Source organism: Lycium ferocissimum, chromosome 9, assembly GCF_029784015.1.
Source record: "Lycium ferocissimum isolate CSIRO_LF1 chromosome 9, AGI_CSIRO_Lferr_CH_V1, whole genome shotgun sequence".
Lineage (NCBI taxonomy): Eukaryota > Viridiplantae > Streptophyta > Magnoliopsida > Solanales > Solanaceae > Lycium > Lycium ferocissimum.
Genome location: NC_081350.1, coordinates 64,803,779 through 64,821,394, shown reverse-complemented (window position 1 = coordinate 64,821,394; position 17,616 = coordinate 64,803,779). Strand labels below are relative to the sequence as shown.

Sequence of the window (17,616 nt, the reverse complement as noted above, 5' to 3'; positions counted from 1 at the left end):
ACACAAATACGTCACGCTTAAAAGAAAGCTAACATCAAAAGGAGAAGAAGAAAACTAGTAGTATTATTTTATCACTTCGACTTTGAGAAAAACTAAGAGAAAAGTGAAAAGAAGTTTACATGAAAGGATCTTAAATTCATGTCAAAGAGGGCACTACACTACATGCATAGACTGCATTGTTTATATAGACACGGTACTTCACTTCTTTCCTTCTCTTATTTTTCCTTTTTTACAATGTTTTAATTTCTTTCCTTGGTTCCCCCTCTTTACTAAAAATTACTACCATATTTAGTGAGGAAAGTATTAAGTACCAAATTAAAGTCAACCGCCTAAGACAGCATTAAATGCATACTGGGAAAATCAACTCTCAGAAAAGAAACAAAAAGGAAATTTTCGGAGAAGAAATCATAAAAATAGAGGAATATAGTCCCAATATTCCCATAATATGTCATACGAAACTATTTTCCTTTCTAACTCTTTCCATCTTATTCTAAAGCACACCAATCAAACATGTACAGTTTCTTTTTGACACTAGCAATTTTCTTACAAATTTGGAAAATGTGATAAAAGTCTGACCCAATATATTATATATCCTTAACTATTTTTAGGGGGAACTCAATGAAGAGAAACCCCTCCAAAAATAGGCGTATGCAAGTTACCTACAACAAGTACACTCGTATTTTTCTTTGCTTATACAAGGATGATCATGTAGTAGCAGTGTAGCACTATATAAAATCACCAGAAAAATTTAAACATTATGTGAATTGTTGAGCAAAATAGTATCATGGGATTTCAAGGATGGAAGGAGCCAACTGAAGAAGCCAGCTCCAGTTTCTCCCCTCAATTTCTGGACTGAATATTCCACCAACATATTCCAAAGCTCCCCAACAGTCCACCCTTGTGAACAAATCCATTGAGCCACCTACTCCAGGTTTCAACAAAGAAAATGTCACAAAGAAATATATACATATGCTCCCAAGTCTTGAAGATGTTTGTGCATTATGATCATACAAGAATATACAAGACAGGATAAGCTAATAGAAACCAGCACAAAGTTGGTGATACGCTAAATAAAGTCAAGATTTCGTAAAGAGCAAACCTACACATCTATCTTTTGCACCAACGTATGGACCAATATGGAAAGGCAGTACCAACATTTCCAGATATGTTTAGGACAAACCTCGTTTTCCATTTCTAGCATCAATAACCATCAATTGGGAAAGGCTAATCTATCATTCAAAACTATCAGTGGCATCAATCAGTTTTCCCCAAAGCAAAAGATAAAAACAATTTGAAGGCAAAACCACAGTAATGGTCAGGAAACAATGAAAAGGTGCAAATGAAAAAAAGGTGAGTAATAAAAATTACAGAAAATTTCTATAGCAGGGAAACATTTTTGTCATAGAATGTCAAAGAAAGCAGTCCAGATACAGAAGTTCAGCTTTAAAACCTTAAGAGCAAGCAGCATCTAATTACATTCAACAACTATAGCGAAAATGCTCACAAAAACAAATGGCAAACATACTTACTATGGAATAGAAGTTGAAAATTAAAAGATATTCCCTTTCAAGCAGCGTAGCTTAGACTTTAGAAGACTAGTACCTGGCCGAGCATTTGCAGTGCTTCCAAGTCAAATGTATAATACAAGATGAAAGGTCTCAAAGCCTGGAAGAAAGGAGAGAAAATTTTGAGAGGAATAAAAAGGAATTACAAAATGGAAAAAAAATTAGGAAAAGTATTAAGGGAAAAATTAGCACACGCGCCTTCACATGAATATATTTATTAAAGCGCTGATGTAGGGTACATAAAGTGTTTACATATTGCCACCATCCATTTTGTGACATGATGCGTATGAGAGCAACAGTTCCTGTAACAAAATGCTGGAAAAATGTCCAAGGAGAGAATAACCTGGGATGCAGCAAGCCACTGAAGCATAGCTTTAACTTGAGGATCCCCACCGAAAGCACCACAGCCCCAATTTCCAGTCACAACTCCAATTTCTTCCTGATAGTCTAAAGGCTGACAATAGTGTTCCTTGTGATCTTTGAATAACTGGTTAGCCAAAGTTTCTTCAGTTGTTTGAGATGATGTTGAAGGATTTCCAAGAGACTATTTAACGACAAGATAACAAACAGTCCAAAAGGAAGTCAAATAAAAAAGTAGAAAAGTATTTACACGGCTAGCGTAATTTGAGAGACTCCGAAAGAGGGGGGGCGCAAAGGGGGAAAAGCAGAGACGAAAATGAAAAAAGTAGGAGGATCTAAAAATAGTAAAAGGGAGATAATACCGAATGATAAACTTCAGAATGTCCATCAGATTCTTTTACATTAGGATCATGTCGACATCCCACGAAGCCAGTATCTTGAAGAAACTTTCTATACTGATAACACTTAAAATGATCCATAAAACCACAAAGAGCCTTGTTAATTTCCCTGCCACAATACATTGAAGGACACAGAGTATTAAAGGGAGAAAGAGGCCGAAAAGCACCAACTCTTTTATGCCTTTCAGCGCAAAGTGCAATTAAAGCGTGGATTTTATGAAGAAAGGATAAAGGGCAGTCTGGTGCACAACACATCCCGCATTAGCAGGGTTTGGGGAAGGGCCACATCCCAAGGCTATAATGTAAGAAAATAGATTGCAAAAAAATAGATTGCAATTCAGCTAGTCATGTGCCAGGAGAGGATAAGATACCATGTAAAACTATGAACATATGCATATGAAACCCTAAATTCAACCAAGTCATTCCCCAGTGAATTTGCTAAATTAATCTAATTTCTAGAAGTGAACACTATCGATAAGCTTTTATCAAAATGGTAATTGTGTCTATTGCCCTCATTGCACAACCCCATTCAGTATAAATGGCAACAATTCCATGGGTTAATCAACCAATGATTATCTAAACAAGTATGTTTTCACCTCAATTTAAATAGTCTAGACCTGTCAATTCAAGGTAGAGCCTATATGAGCAAAAACAAAAAATGTTACTCTATTGAAAATTTACTCTTTAAGCATGTCGATTTTGGTATGGAGACAGCAAAAGGTGGCAAAGTAAACAGAAGCTTGAGAATTCCTTCTTCAAGATAAACCTCAAAAGCTGGTGAATGAAAAATTATTCACATTTTAATGCATACAAAATTATTCACATTTTAATGCAGTATGCAATGACCAAGCACAGTTCTCTTACTATAAACTACTAAGGAGAAGTACATTCCTGTTGGATATGTTACACATTTTACCTATAAAACACCAGCTTGGATGCTAATTCATTTGGGATATTTCAGTATAACTATAGTTAACTACTTTGTCTAGCTTTACTGGAGGCTTGGATTATTGAAGAACTCAAACATCCAACAAAATAGAGAACAAAATCTGCAGATGAACTTACAAAACACTCATTGTTGATATATTAATCAGGAGAACAATGCAAGGAACAAGTAGAGACTCCAACTAATTCACACAACATATAAATACAACTATACAAGCATCAACCAAAGAAAAAGCAGATATATTTTTTCTATTTGTTCTTATGTTTTTCTTTGAGGGATATGTAAGACAAACTAGAAATCTTATGAAACTAATAAGCAGGATTAATTATACATCCAAATGTCAATCAAATTGAATCTGCAAGTTTGAAACTTTAAACACAGCTAAGGGACAAAAGAAAATATATAACAATGAATTACCATCAAGTGATACTGGTGGTGTGAATCTCACTGATTTTTTTCCATACTCGTACTAACTCAAATTACCTAAAATCCAAATTCCTTATGAAAGTAAAATCTTCCCACTGAAGACTTATTGTTAGATGCTGAAATATTTAAACACAGGTCTCATCCACTTCTTGCCTTGTTCAGAATCTCTCAATCAAATCACCCAAAAGTAAACAATTTCTTCTCTCAAGAACTTATGTATTAAGCACTATCTCAACCAATTCTGTGAATTCCTGGCATAGGCAAGCCAGACAGGCAAGGATCTATCTAAAAGATAGTTCTGTCGATGATATGGGTATGTACTATTCCGTTCATTTCTTTAACATACATGTATGCGGAATAGAACACAAACTACCTGACTGGCTGCATTTAACTGTCAGCCACCTTTATCTAACACCAACCCCAGAACATCAGCTCATAAACTTTTACTTCCTTCTCAGCTTTGGTTATACTAAATCTCACTAGTACTTCCTAATAAAAACAGACCCAATTGGAGCTTAAAGATAACCAAAGTGCTGACAGGTTCATGCTAATCTGTCTTATGAATGAATTGACCTTGAGAGAGAATCTTACTCTAAATAAGATTTCTAAAGAATAATAAACACTCACATACCTTAGGAGGCATTCGACCCGGTACTGCCTTTTTCCAGGGCTGCTTAGTGCATCTATTGCAATTATTCTCCTCTTACGCCTTCCAAGAACATCAATTTCTTTTTTGTCCACATGGTCACCATCAAAACGGAAGGAAGAAGCATATCTATACTAAACAAAAGACAGTTATTAAATTATGGATATCAAAACTTTGTGGAATTGCTGTCAAAGGTAAGAAAATGTCAACAAATGTCAACAAAACTTTATTGTGAAAGAGGAAATTGCAGTAAAATAAATAAGCAAGTTTGGTTATAAATTTAACTTACTTATGTAATAAGCAATTAATTCTCCAACTAAGCTCACCCGGTATAATTTGAGAACCTCTCTGTACCAACTATTTCAATTGCTTCATTGTCTGCCATGCAAGGCAAGAAAAGCATGCCAGCAATTAACTCCGGATTGATCATAAAGCGAATCTCTTCCTAACCAAGGAGATATCAGCACATTTTAAATATTTCAGAACACATATGTCCCAAAGAGACAGATTGAGGTTGCATGAACTTAGAAAAAGAACAAGAGAAATGGAAAATAAATCACCAAATTAGATACAGTTAATTAATTAAGAGCAAGACAAACCAGTAGAAAATAACTTCTTTAAATTAAGGAATAAGGGTCAAAACCACCTCTGGACTATGCGCGAAAATGGACAACTTTATCCTCTGTTAGAAGTTGGTCTTGAATCTACCCCTGCCGTTACCACTTACCAGAGTGGCTCAAATTGCCCTTTTGGAATAACGGCCCTCATTTTATTTTTAATTAATATTTTTATCCCAAATGCTATGCCACCTGTCCTAATTAAATCTAAGTGGACAAATTACCCTTAAATCACAGAACTCTTTCTCATGCTTGAGAATATAGTCCTCTTTGTAATATCCTTATATCCTTACTCCTTATCCTTGAAATTTTCCATTCTTACTCAAAATAAAAAATGAAGGATACTATTTCATGAAAATCTCTTTGCGTCCTAGAAAAACTCCACATATGCATGCAAGCAGTACATGATTTAAATTAATCATTGGCTCATCACCACAAGCGCAATGTCTATCACTGTGAGATAATCAACAAAATAATAGCAAAGAACTAACATTTGCCTACTTCATGCTCAGTGCACATAAACTTTTGCATTTTCCTCTTGACTTATTCAAAATGATTCCTAGGAAACTGATAGACTTTTCTGCGTAAAACAGTAAATAAAGGAAAAAATACTGATGTTTTACACTAGATATACTGATATTACAACAAGAAATCTGAAAACAGCCACTCAAACACTGCTAACACCTTAAATTACAACCTAAGACATGAACGACATTCAGTTATACAGTACATAATAATGAGATTACACAAATTTGATACTTCTAGACATTCTCGAGGCTAGACTCTCCTAAAGGATTCCCTTTTTCCTGAAAATACTTCTCTGAATATCCTTTTGAAACTGTCTTGCCCTTTTTCTCCAGAAAAAACCACCCTAGTACATGAGTAACTGTACTAAGTTTTTCAAATGTTTATGTTGGCCTCCTAGAATTAGTTTTTATAACCTGAGGCTCATCATTACCCTCCCCTATAAGAGTCACCTAGTACTCGAGGTGAAATCAGGAAATTGCAGATCGATGATTGCATAGTCCTCCCAAGTATGCTCAAATTCTGGCAGGTTCTTCCACTTGATTAACACTTCCCATTTACCATTGATTTGCTTCATGGTCTGCCTCACCGCTTCAGGTTCAACTTGAAGCTCCAAATCTTGCGTAAGAAATGGAGGTAGGCCTTGAGCAGGAGTAGTTGGTGGTAGCAGGCATTTTCTCAATTGTGAAACATGAAACACTAAATGCATGAGTGCTCCAACAGGTAACTCCAACCGATAAGCTAGGGGACCAAGCCTTTCCAGAATCTTGAAAGGGCCATAAAAGCGAGGACTGAGTTTTTCATTAATCTTCTTAGCCAAAGAACGTAGTTTGTAGGGCCGAAGTTTGAGACATACCACTTCGCCAATCTCAAAAATCACTTCTCTACGATGTCGATCAGCTTGATTCTTCATTCTTTGTTGTGCCTGTACCAGATGATCTTTGAGTTCGGTCAAGATCAGATTTCTAGTGCACACCTGCTTATTCACTTCTTCCACTGTCGAAGTAGTGTCATCCGTGTGAAAAATTGATGGTGGATCCCTCCCATATATAGCTTTAAAGTGTGTCATACCTGCAGATCCGTTAAAGGATGTATTAAACCAATACTCAGCCCAAGATAACCAGTGAGACCATTGCTTAGGATCTTCTCCTGCCATACAATGAAGATATGTCTCCAAACTCCAATTCACTACTTATGTTTGCCCATTAGTCTCCGGATGGTAGGACGAGCCATAGCGTTCCCTCCAAAATTGGCTTATGAACACACGGCCATGATCAGACACAATAGATTTAGGAAATCCAGACAATTTAACCACTCCATTAATGAAAACATCAGCCACATCTTTAGCATTAAAAGGTTGTGAAAGTGGAACAAAATGTGCGTACTTAGTAAGACGATCCACCACAACCAATATAGTATCAAACCTATGGGATTTAGGAAGGCCAGTAATGAAGTCCATAATTACCTCCTCCCGCACATGATGAGTATTGGTAACGGTTGGAGTAACCCTGCAGGACTCAAAAGTTTGAGACTTGTTCTTTTGACAAATTTTACACCTGGCAACGAAGTCTCGCACATCCCTCTTCATGCCTTCCCGATAGATATTCTCGGACAGCCTCTTATATGTGCGAATATACCCCGAATGGCCTCCTATAGGAGAGGAATGAAACTCTTTCAATAGCCCAGGTATTCGAGATGATCCTTTTGGCAAAACCAAGTGTCCTTTGAATAGTAGACATCCATTCTGCAAACTATACTTGTCATCTACTTGTTGTCCTGATTTTGCAAAATAAAAGCCATTTTGGTGTCTCGTTGTACTTCTTGGTCCCATTCCTCGTTGTCATGATATTTCCAAATTGAAAACCCATATAACTCTGCAGATCCCCCGCGTCTTGACAGCGCATCAGCCACTTTATTTTCAGCACCCGGTTTGTACTTGATCTCAAACTTATAACCCATGAGTTTGGAAACCCATTTCTGCTGATTCTCATCCATAACTCTCTGTTCCAGCAAAAATTTAAGGGCCGTTTGGTCAGTTTTAATGATGAAATGATGACCCATCAAGTAGTGATTCCATCTCTTGACGGCCAACACAATGGCCATTAGCTCCCGTTCATATACCAAGCATTGTCTTGCTCTAGAAGAAAGCATTCGACTGAAATATGCAATAGGTTTACCTTTTTGCATTAAAAATGCACCAATACCAAATCCCGAAGCATCAGCTTCAATTATAAATGGCTGAGAAAAGTCCGGCCTCGCTAAGACGGGCACTTGAGTCATAGCCAACTTTAATGCTTCAAATGCTTGTTGAGCTCGTTCTCCCCATAAAAAAAAAGCATCTTTCTTTAATAAATCAGTTAAAAGGGCGGCAATCTTACCATAATCTTTGACAAACTTTCTATAGTACCCTGTGAGTCCCAAAAATCCCCACAAAGACTTGATATCTCTAGGAACTAGCCAAGATATCATACTCTCAATCTTGGAAGGATTTGCTTGTACTCCTTCAGAGGAGATGATATGACCCAAATATTCCAGTTTAAGTTGCCCAAACACGCACTTCTTCTTGTTGATTACCAGCTGGTTCTGTTTGAGAATATCTCAAGCAATCTTCACATGTTCAACATGAGAAGCATAGTCTCCACTGTAAATCAAAATATCATCAAAGAACACTAAATAAATTTCCGCAAATGTTCCCTACAAATATCATTAATCAGTGACTGGAAAGTCGAGGGTGCATTCGTCAAGCCAAATGGCATGATCATAAACTCATAATGTCCCTTATGGGTGCGGAAGGTTTTCGCTTCATCTCTTGTTTGAATGTGAATCTGATGATAACCTGACTTGAGATCCAACTTGGTAAATATCATATAGTAGCTCATCAATGCATGGTATTGGAAATTTATCAGGAACTGTGATGTCATTAAGAGCTCAGTAATCCACGCAAAAACGCCAACTTTCATCCTTTTTCTTAACAAGTAACACCGAACTAGAATATGGACTAGTACTAGCGCTAATGATTCCAGCAGCCAACATCTCCTTGACTAAACGTTCAATCTCAGCTTTTGAGAGTGAGGATATAAATATGGACGAATGTTAGAGGGTTGCTTTCTAGATTGAATAGTAATAGCATGATCCCGAGAACGGTGTGGTGGTAGACTTCAAGCTTGGGCGCACACTTCTGGGTAATCGAGTAACAAGTCCTTAATCTCCTTTGATGTGATAAATGCTTCACCTTCATTTACTGTTACCTGATTCAACTCAATCAAGAATCCCTAATTTCCTTTTTTAACAGATTATTCATGGCTCTTGGCTCTTAGTGACACTACTGTTCGAACCATAGTTGGATCCCCTCGAAGCGACACCAATCTTCCTGCATCTTTAAATTTCATGGTGAGAAGTTTCCAGTTTACCCTCATCTCACCCAAAGTGGCTAGTCATTCCATCCCCAACACCACGTCAGTTCCACCCAAGTCAAACAAAAAATAATGTTGGTGAATTTGGACTCCTTGCACATCCAACCTCACCCCTTTGCCTACTTCATTCCCATCAACTTGTTGACCATTTCCAATTGTCACTTCAAATCTATTGGTCTTCTCAATAGGTAAATGAAGGTGATGAGCAAGCGCGGAAGATATAAAATTATGGGTAGCTCCGCTGTCCCCCAAAATTATCATGTCATGCCCATGAATTTTTCCCACAAGTTTCATCGTTCTTCCTCCTGCAAGGCTCACTACTGAATTCATATTCAACACCATTATAGTAGCCTTTTGTTCTCCTTCATCTACATCATCCCCTGCAAACTCGAACAATTCTTCTGTTTCCTCTTCATCTGTGTTGGGTGCCTCTGAAACAACCAAGAGGTTCAGTTGCCTATTTTTACAACAATGGTTAGGGCCAAATTTTTCATCACATCTGAAACATAACCCTAACTCTCTTTTTCGGGTTTGCTGAAGAAGACGCATTAAAACCAATTGATTTTGCTGCAGTATTCATTTGCGAATCAACGTTGCGTCCTGCTGCTCCGGCTCTTGATTCACGTGCTTCAAGTATGTTTGTAACCCGAGAGTAATTAGGTCTAAACACAAATTGTTTATTGCTTGAACTGCCTCTGTTTGGTTCAGATTTGAACCCTTGAACTTGCTCCAAAATAGAATTTCGATCCTCCACCTTTTGAGCCATCTCCATTATCTCCCTCAATGTTTGAGTGTAAAAGCATCACTTCTGCTCGAATTTCTTCCTTAAGACCATTCAAAAACACCCGAGTTAGCAACCCATCAGACTCTTCCCTCATAGATGCTAACACCTTCTCAAATTCTTCACGAAAGTGATGCAACAGTGGTGACCTGCTTTAGCCCCATTAAGACGGCATACTGGTTGCTCTTCTGGGAATAATGAAATCGGTTCAACAACTCTTTTTTGAAGACTTCCCAGGTTGATATTGTTTGCCTAGACTCTAACCAATAATACCAATTTAAGGCTTTTCCTTCCAAACAAACACCGGCTGCCTGTAACCTTTCTGCTTCAGAAACGTAATTCACTGCAAATTATCATTCCACTCTAAAATTCCATCCCAAAGGGTCCTCTCCTTAGAAACGGTGGAGTTAACATTGCTTCCCTCTTCTTGGTTTCCTGCAGATCAGGTTTGAGAAGCGGATGCTTCTGCTATTACAATTTTCCCTGGTGCTTCAATTCTCGCAAGAGACTCTCATTTCTTGAAACCATCCTTCCAGTTTTCTAACATCTTCTCTTACCCCTGTCAAATTAGTTTCGACTTGTTCAACTCGTCCCTCCATTTTACTCACCATGCCGGAACGTTACCGCTCTGATACCAAATTTGATAGACTTTTCTGCGTAAAACAGTAAATAAAGGAACAAATTTTTTTGATTAAGCACCGGGTGTCCGAGTCTCTTTGAGCCCCGACTAATCCCGGGGGTGCACCGGCCCTTGGCAAGGAGTTTCCCGCAAGTGCACCACGGGTAATTCAGGGTTTTCCCCAGTCCGATGGCCCTCAGAAATTGTTTGCACCCAGCGGGTTTCGAACTTGAGACCTTGAAAGGGAGCACCCCAAGGCTCAAGTCAATTGCCACCAGGCCAACCCCTGAGGGTTATAAAGGAACAAATACTGATGTTTTTACACTAGATACACTGATATTACAACAAGAAATCCGAAAACAGCCACTAAAACACTGCTAACACCTTAAATTACAACCTAAGACATGAACGACATTCAGTTATACAGTACATAATAATGAGATAACACAAATTTGATACTTCTAGACATTCTCGAGGCTAGACCCTCCTAAAGGATTCCCTTTTTTCTGCAAATACTTCTCTGAATATCCTTTTGAAACTGTCCTGCCCCTTTTTCTCCAGCAAAAGCAAAAACCACCCTGGTCCATGAGTAACTGTCTCATGACAGTTACTAAGTTTTTCAATTGTTTATTTTAGCCTCCTAGAATAAGTTTTTATAACCTGAGGCTCATCAGAAACTTTTTATACAGCGCACATGTTTTAGGAATTAGTAAGAAAAAGACGAGCAATGCAAATCTCTAAATAAACTAGGCAATTATTTGAACTTTTGATGTGATACTTTTTACCAGATTAGTTTTCAACAATTACTGTAATTATTTTCTTCTACTATGACAAACTACTGACCAAATTAATATCATATTATAAAATGGGAAGTAGGGAGTAATTGACTAACAGTAACAATTAACAAATATATCAAAAGATAAAGCTGAAAATTTGTCAAGACTTGGGAATAAAAACCTGTACACAACCCCGACTGAGAGCACCACCTCCAAGATACTTGTTCGCAAAATCAACTTCAATAGCGTCACTTGATTGATCTTCAATGAAGCCTGAATTGGAAATCTAAAAAGAAACAGAAAGATGTCATCCCTTCAAATACTAACATCTTTTATTGCCAAATAGAGAAAAAGTTTCATTCCTTGCCTTAAAAGGGCAAAGGCAAATATTGGATTGGCTCCAGAAATTTTCCTTTGGATAAGGAAAACAAAATGTACCATGTTCTAGAGCAAGAACTTTTCGCTCAAATGACACGCAGCCAGCGGGCATCGATGAAGCAATCCTCTCAAAATAGTGAACAATGCACTTTAATTTATTTTCAAGTTTCTCGTCATAATGATCATACAGATACCTGAAAATCATGTTTTTCACCGGATGAACTTCCTTTCTACCTTCAAAGAATGTGACACATAAAATGGCAAGTCGCAACCATAAAAGAGCATACGACAATAGCTTCAGTAGATCATTTTAATAAAAAGCTTTGGAACTATAAAGCTAAAATATGACATTCAACTCTCCCATATTAATTCCTTTACTGTCACAACACAAAAATATTTACAAACAAATGCTTGTCAAATTGATGTTGAAGTCTACGTTGCACGGACTCTTCAAAAATATCATTGGGTGCGTGTCGGATACTCTAAAAGTAGTGCATTTTTTGAGAATCCGACACGGGTGCGGCAACGAAAGTGAAGAGTCTGCGCAACTTAGGTTGAAGTGGAGAATTTCTTTTTTTAAGTTGAGAAAAGTTTCACAATGATAACTATATCAGAATCAAGCGAATTAGGCCAAAGTGAGGGGACGGGTAGGCTCATGTGCTATATATAAATTTGGCACGTTTTGTAGATGTAGTAGGAAACTGTTGGAATTAAAGGGTTAAAATATATTGAAATATGGTACTGTTTGAGGATGCACTTTTTCAACAGCTGAAAAGAAATAAGATAGTCTCACATACCTTAGAAGATAAATTACATGAAAGATATATGAAAGAAACAATGTGAGAGATGAGCATAACAGCTATAACTAAAATAGACAGCCGATAAACATACGCAAACAAATGATCAAAGTTGATCGTCGGGAGATGTTTGGCACCTCTATCACTGGTAGGGAATAGACAAAAGAAGGAACATGCAAGAAGAGCACCGACTAAATCCTGCAAGAAACAGATTGACAATCACATCATTTATAAGCTATAAAAACTTGCTGCACAGAATCAAATTCTGATTCATACAAGTACACGACTTTTATGAAAATTGCAACTTATGATTATAGTTTTCACATTTCAAAGAAAACTTTACCATTTTACAAATGTATGCTACCATAATCTGCAAGTGGGCCTGTGAATCTAGTTTTTAAAAGCTTAGTATTATATGTTCGTTTACAGTTCAGTGTTTTCCAGAGGTACTTTTGAGTCATTTTATACTGGTTAGAAACTTGCATCTTGGCGTACTGTTTAATGTGAAGTCTAGAGACCCTAATTTAATAGAAAGGAGTGGCTGCTAATCATTCAAGTAGAGCCTACCCCCAACTAGTTTGAGCTTGAGGCACAATTACAATGGTCTATTGAGTTCTTTTAGAACTCAATACTGTAAATTACTAAATACTCCTAAATGTTAATTAACCTAATTACAACAACAACATACCCAGTGTAATCCCACAGCGGGGTCTAGGGAGGGTAGAGTGTACGCAGACCTTACCCCTACCTCGTGGAGGTAGAGTGGTTGTTTCCGAAGACCCTCAGCTCAAGCACGGCAAATCAAGCAGTTATGAAAACAAAAATACGGCGATGACGAAAACATGAAAACTAATAAGGAAAGCAATACAGAACATTCAGATGAAGGAACAGCAGCAACAGCGAAATAGTGTGATAACCAATAAACAACAGACATTAACAAAAATCAATGTTAATTAACCTAAGTATAATCGTAAAACCTGACTGATAAAAACAATGCCAGGCTGTTGTGATTCCAATAAGCGAAGACCAGTATTGACTCCTTTAACAATACCACCATCAGCCTTCTCATAGTGAGTCTCTAATAAAGAGGGCAACTGCAATAGTAAATCCGCCAATTTCGGCACCACTTCTTCGAACCATTTAGCAGCTTCAGCCCTAGGAATTAACTGCACCAAACATTTTGACCATTCAGTTCAAAAAGACCATACAATAAAGAGTTAATGGTCAAAACACCCTGAACTATCACTCCCAACAATCAGTTATTCTCTGTTTGTATCTGAACTATCACCATCTATGTACTAAAAAAACACATCGAAGCTGATTAGGTCAGCTATCAGTTGTTTCCTTTTCCTACCTCAACTATCACCATCTGCTCAAGTTGTGTATTTTAATACATAAATGGTGATATATGAGGTAGGAAATAGAGTAGATGGTGATACTTCAAGTAGGAAAAGGGGACAACTACTCCCTCTGCCCCAATTTATGTGCCACGGTTGGAATTTCGAAATTCAAACTTCTAAAGACCGTAAATTCAAACATACAAGCTTTAAGTTTATTGAAATAAAATTTATATATTTAAAAACTACGTAAAAAGTACTATAAATCACAACAATTAACATCTTAAAATTTTCAAAAGGCATATAAAGAAATTCCGATTAAAAAGAAACTTGATTGACTCTCGAAATTTCATTTGTACCCCATAAATTGGAACGGGAGGGAGTAGTTTAGTACCTCATCGCACCCCCCCCCCACTCCCACCACCCCCCAGCCAACCACTCCACCACCCACCACCTAACCCTCACTTTCACCACCTAAGCCCCACAACCTACCCCCACACCAACCACCCCGCCCTAACACTGATAGTTGAGTAGCGAAACTCGGGAAAAAGTGACCATTATGTGTCCAATAAAAAAAAAAAAAATATATATATATATAAGGTAAAAAAGTAAAAGGGTTAATTACATCATCAAAGAAGAGGGAAAAACCGTCAGAAGCAGAAGATGAAATTGAATAATCAGGCAAGGAGAGAGAGTTCCGAATATCGGAAATAGCGAGAAAGAGGACTTGGCCGGAGTTTACATTGCTGTAATGAGGACCAAAAGAGAGCGCTTTCAGTGCTTCAACAACTGGCGGTGGCCAAAAAAGGGAACATGATGACTGGAGACATAGTGGCAAAAAGGGAAGGATTGAAGTAAGGTCCTCTCTATTCTCCATTCTTACATTTGTCCCTCAATGCATTTTGTGTTTGTTTTCAAGTTAGACGCCGTCAAGTCCAAACTGCAAAAATCCCTCAACAAGAAAGAGGAGAAAATTTGGGGCGTTTTGATTTGAAATCAGTTGAAATTTTAGTAGCTGTTTGGCATAGAAATCAAAAAGTATTCACCTCATTTGAAATTTTTGAAGTTGGAGTTAGACCATGAACTTGTGTTTGGTCTTAATTTTTGCAAAAGAATATTTGGTCTTTAAATGAAAGTGAGAAATAACTTCCTGTATTTGAAATTTTCATAATCAAATGGTGATTTTCAAATAATTTGAAAAAAAAGTCCCAAAAAAGTGAATAATTCCATGGCCAAGTAGGTCCTTAATTCCAAATTATAATTTAAAATTCAAATTTTAAGTTGTGATTTCAATTTTTTTTCAAAATCTAAAACTTTGCACATAAGTCTATATTTTGCAAACGAAGACTCATCGTTTTAATTTTTACATAAAAAACCTCATGCTCAACGTGAAAAGATAAATTGTACCATGTGGGAGAATTTTCCTAAAGAATAGGTAATTACTACTAATTATTAATTTATTGAACTAGGGGATCTTTGTAAAATGATGTGCATTTGAAAGTTTGTAATAGTATGTAAGCAAATATTCATTAATAAAAGGTTCACGGAGATATGCGATTTATTATTGCTATGCCTTATGATATTCTGATACCTTATCTATGAATTATAGTTTGCTCATTTCATAAGGTTGTATAAAAGTTGGGAAAGATTTGATAGTTTTCACGCATTGTGGGTTTTTGTGTTTATGAGAAAAAATTCAAATTGCATGTCCAAATAACATTACAATTTCACATCAATGGTCTCATGTCCAAATGGGTCCTAAGGTACCTCTCAAGTGCTGAATTAACAAAAGGTTACTTTGTCTGGATCAACTAAAATTATTGGGCCTGATTATAATTATTAGAAATTGAAAAAAGCACATAATCAAAACAGAACTAACTACCCCGGGCTACCCATGTACTTTCATGCCCATCAAATTAATTATCCAACTACTTATTCCTCGCCTATGCCACGTTTCAGAGAAGATTTAACTAAAGGTACCAAACAAGTCTCTAAATTAGAAAAGGTGACAAGTTTGACTAGCCAAGGTCAAAACTCACTTAAAATTTTGATTAAGTTAAATGGAGTCTGAAATGTAATTTTTAAAACCTCTTAAACTTTTACAAAATACAAAAGACCCACATTATACAACCACCCACATTATACAGCAAACCCCACGACCCCACTTCTTTTCAAAAATCAAAATTGAACTGTCTCCTCTCCTCTCATCAGTTCTTCATCAAAATTGCACAACTCCTCTTTCCCTCTCTTGTTTCGCCATTTTTGTTCTTTGCTGCTCGAAGAAGTCTTCTGCATTTATGTCGCCCTTATCTCTCCTCACTGCTTCTGCAACTTCTCAGTGTGATTTTGGTTAAAGAAGAAGAAGAAGAAGAACATGGGTTCATCTTCAATGTTGTTTATTTTGTTCTTCCATACTTAAAAAAACCCTTATTTTGGATATTTGTTTCACTTGTTGTTGTTGTGTGTTTGTAAATAGTGTGAGTGGTTGTGAAATTATGGTTTTTACTGGTGTTTTTGTTTTTGTTCTCCTCCAGGATTACAGAAAATAGGTCTTGCACTCTTTTTGATTTTTTCCAACAGCTGCAGTGGTTGTTGCAACAGCTTTAGCACTTGTTTGACAAACACAAACATTTGTTTAGGTTGCATGCTTAAAGAACCCTTATTTGTGTATTTTGTTTAACTTGTGATGGTCGTGTGTTTGTAAATATCGTACATTGGTAGTGAAATAGATGTTTTTCTTGTTGTTGTTGGGTTCATTTTCAATGTTGTTTATTTTGTTCTTCCATACTTAAAAACCCTTATTTTGGATATTTGTTTCACTTGTTGTTATTGTGTGTTTGTAAATAGTGTGAGTGGTTGTGAAATTATGGTTTTTGCTGGTATTTTTTCTTGTTCTCCTCTAAGAAAATAGGTCTTGCATTCTTTTTGATTTTTCCCAACAGTTGCAGTGGTTGTTGCAACAGCTTCAGCACTTGTTTGACAAAAATAAACATTTGTTTAGGTTGCATGCTTAAAAAACCCTTATTTGTGTATTTTGTTTAACTTGTGATGGTTGTGTGTTTGTAAATATCGTACATTGGTAGTGAAATAGATGTTTTTCTTCTTCTTGTTGTTCTTGTTGTCCTTCTAAGGTTTATGAAAAAAGGTCTTGCCTTTGTTTTGATTTTATCCACTTTGTTTTGATTTTATCCAACAGCTTCATCAATTGTTGCAACAGGTTCATCATCTGTTGGTAAAAATCAAAACAATTCTTTGAGCTTCTTGCAAAGAATCGAAACAGCTTGTTGCTGCATTCACAAGTCAGTTGGAAAAAATCAAAATAGATTCTTAAGTAATATGTTTTGTTTTGATTTTGTTCAACGGTGAAAGAAATGCACTAATGACTTCATCGATTGTTGCAACATATTACTAACCTATTGGAAAAATTCATTACTTGTTGTATTTGTTGGGTCAACTGCAATTCTTTTTACCTGAGGAAGTTGTTGCACTGTTTTGATTTTTCCAACGGGTGAAGAATCTCTTTGCAACAACTTATACACCTGTTGCAACAACTTTATCAGTTGTTGCAACAGATTATGAAGCTGTTGGAAAAATTTATTACCTGTTGTATTTGTTTGATCAACTACTACAGTTCTTTTTCCCTGTTTACTTTGAATGATGCATCAATCATTTGAAACTGTTTTTGTTTATCTCCTGTGTGTACATAAAATGGCTCCAAACAAAAGAAAAGGAGAGAAATCAACTGAGGCATCAAGAGATAGTAAAAGACCCAAGGGGCAAACACCATTAGAAGAGCTTGTTGAACATGTTATTTCTGAATCAGCAAATGTAGATCCAAGTCATAGTCAAACTGATAAACAATCTTCAGATAGAGAGGAGGGCTCAGGGTCTAAGGAAACCTCTCAAGTAGAAGTTTTCGGAGATGGCCATGATGGACAACTTGAAGATAGCCAATAAGTAGGAGCTAAAAATCAAGAAAGTGAAGAAGATCAAGAAGATGAAGAAAGTTATGATGGAAATGAAGTAGATAAA

At 36.7% G+C, this 17,616-nt stretch overlaps 1 protein-coding gene across 1 annotated transcript; it reads right to left on the bottom strand.

Moving 5' to 3' along the window:
• Positions 1 to 735: 735 nt before the first annotated feature.
• LOC132031487 (poly(ADP-ribose) glycohydrolase 1-like) lies at positions 736 to 14,466 on the bottom strand. The gene is made up of 11 exons (XM_059421473.1): positions 14,210 to 14,466; positions 13,225 to 13,413; positions 12,342 to 12,445; positions 11,440 to 11,644; positions 11,254 to 11,358; positions 4,668 to 4,786; positions 4,327 to 4,470; positions 2,288 to 2,432; positions 1,909 to 2,109; positions 1,603 to 1,665; positions 736 to 922 (listed from the first exon to the last, which is right to left on the bottom strand). Exons 1-11 carry the CDS (start codon positions 14,459 to 14,461, stop codon positions 749 to 751), a joined length of 1,701 nt encoding a protein of 566 aa, XP_059277456.1. The 5' UTR covers positions 14,462 to 14,466; the 3' UTR covers positions 736 to 748.
• Between the last annotated feature and the right edge of the window lie 3,150 nt (positions 14,467 to 17,616).

Bases quoted from the DNA above. Each gene is read 5' to 3' on its own strand.
- LOC132031487 (XM_059421473.1), bottom strand. From the start codon at position 14,461: ATGGAGAATAGAGAGGACCTTACTTCAATCCTTCCCTTTTTGCCACTA. The intron at 12,446-13,224 runs GTTTTACGATTA...TGTTTCTTGCAG, and splicing joins GCATTGTTTTTATCAGTCAG to GATTTAGTCGGTGCTCTTCT. The intron at 4,471-4,667 runs GTGAGCTTAGTT...TGTTTAGTATAG, and splicing joins AGGTTCTCAAATTATACCGG to ATATGCTTCTTCCTTCCGTT.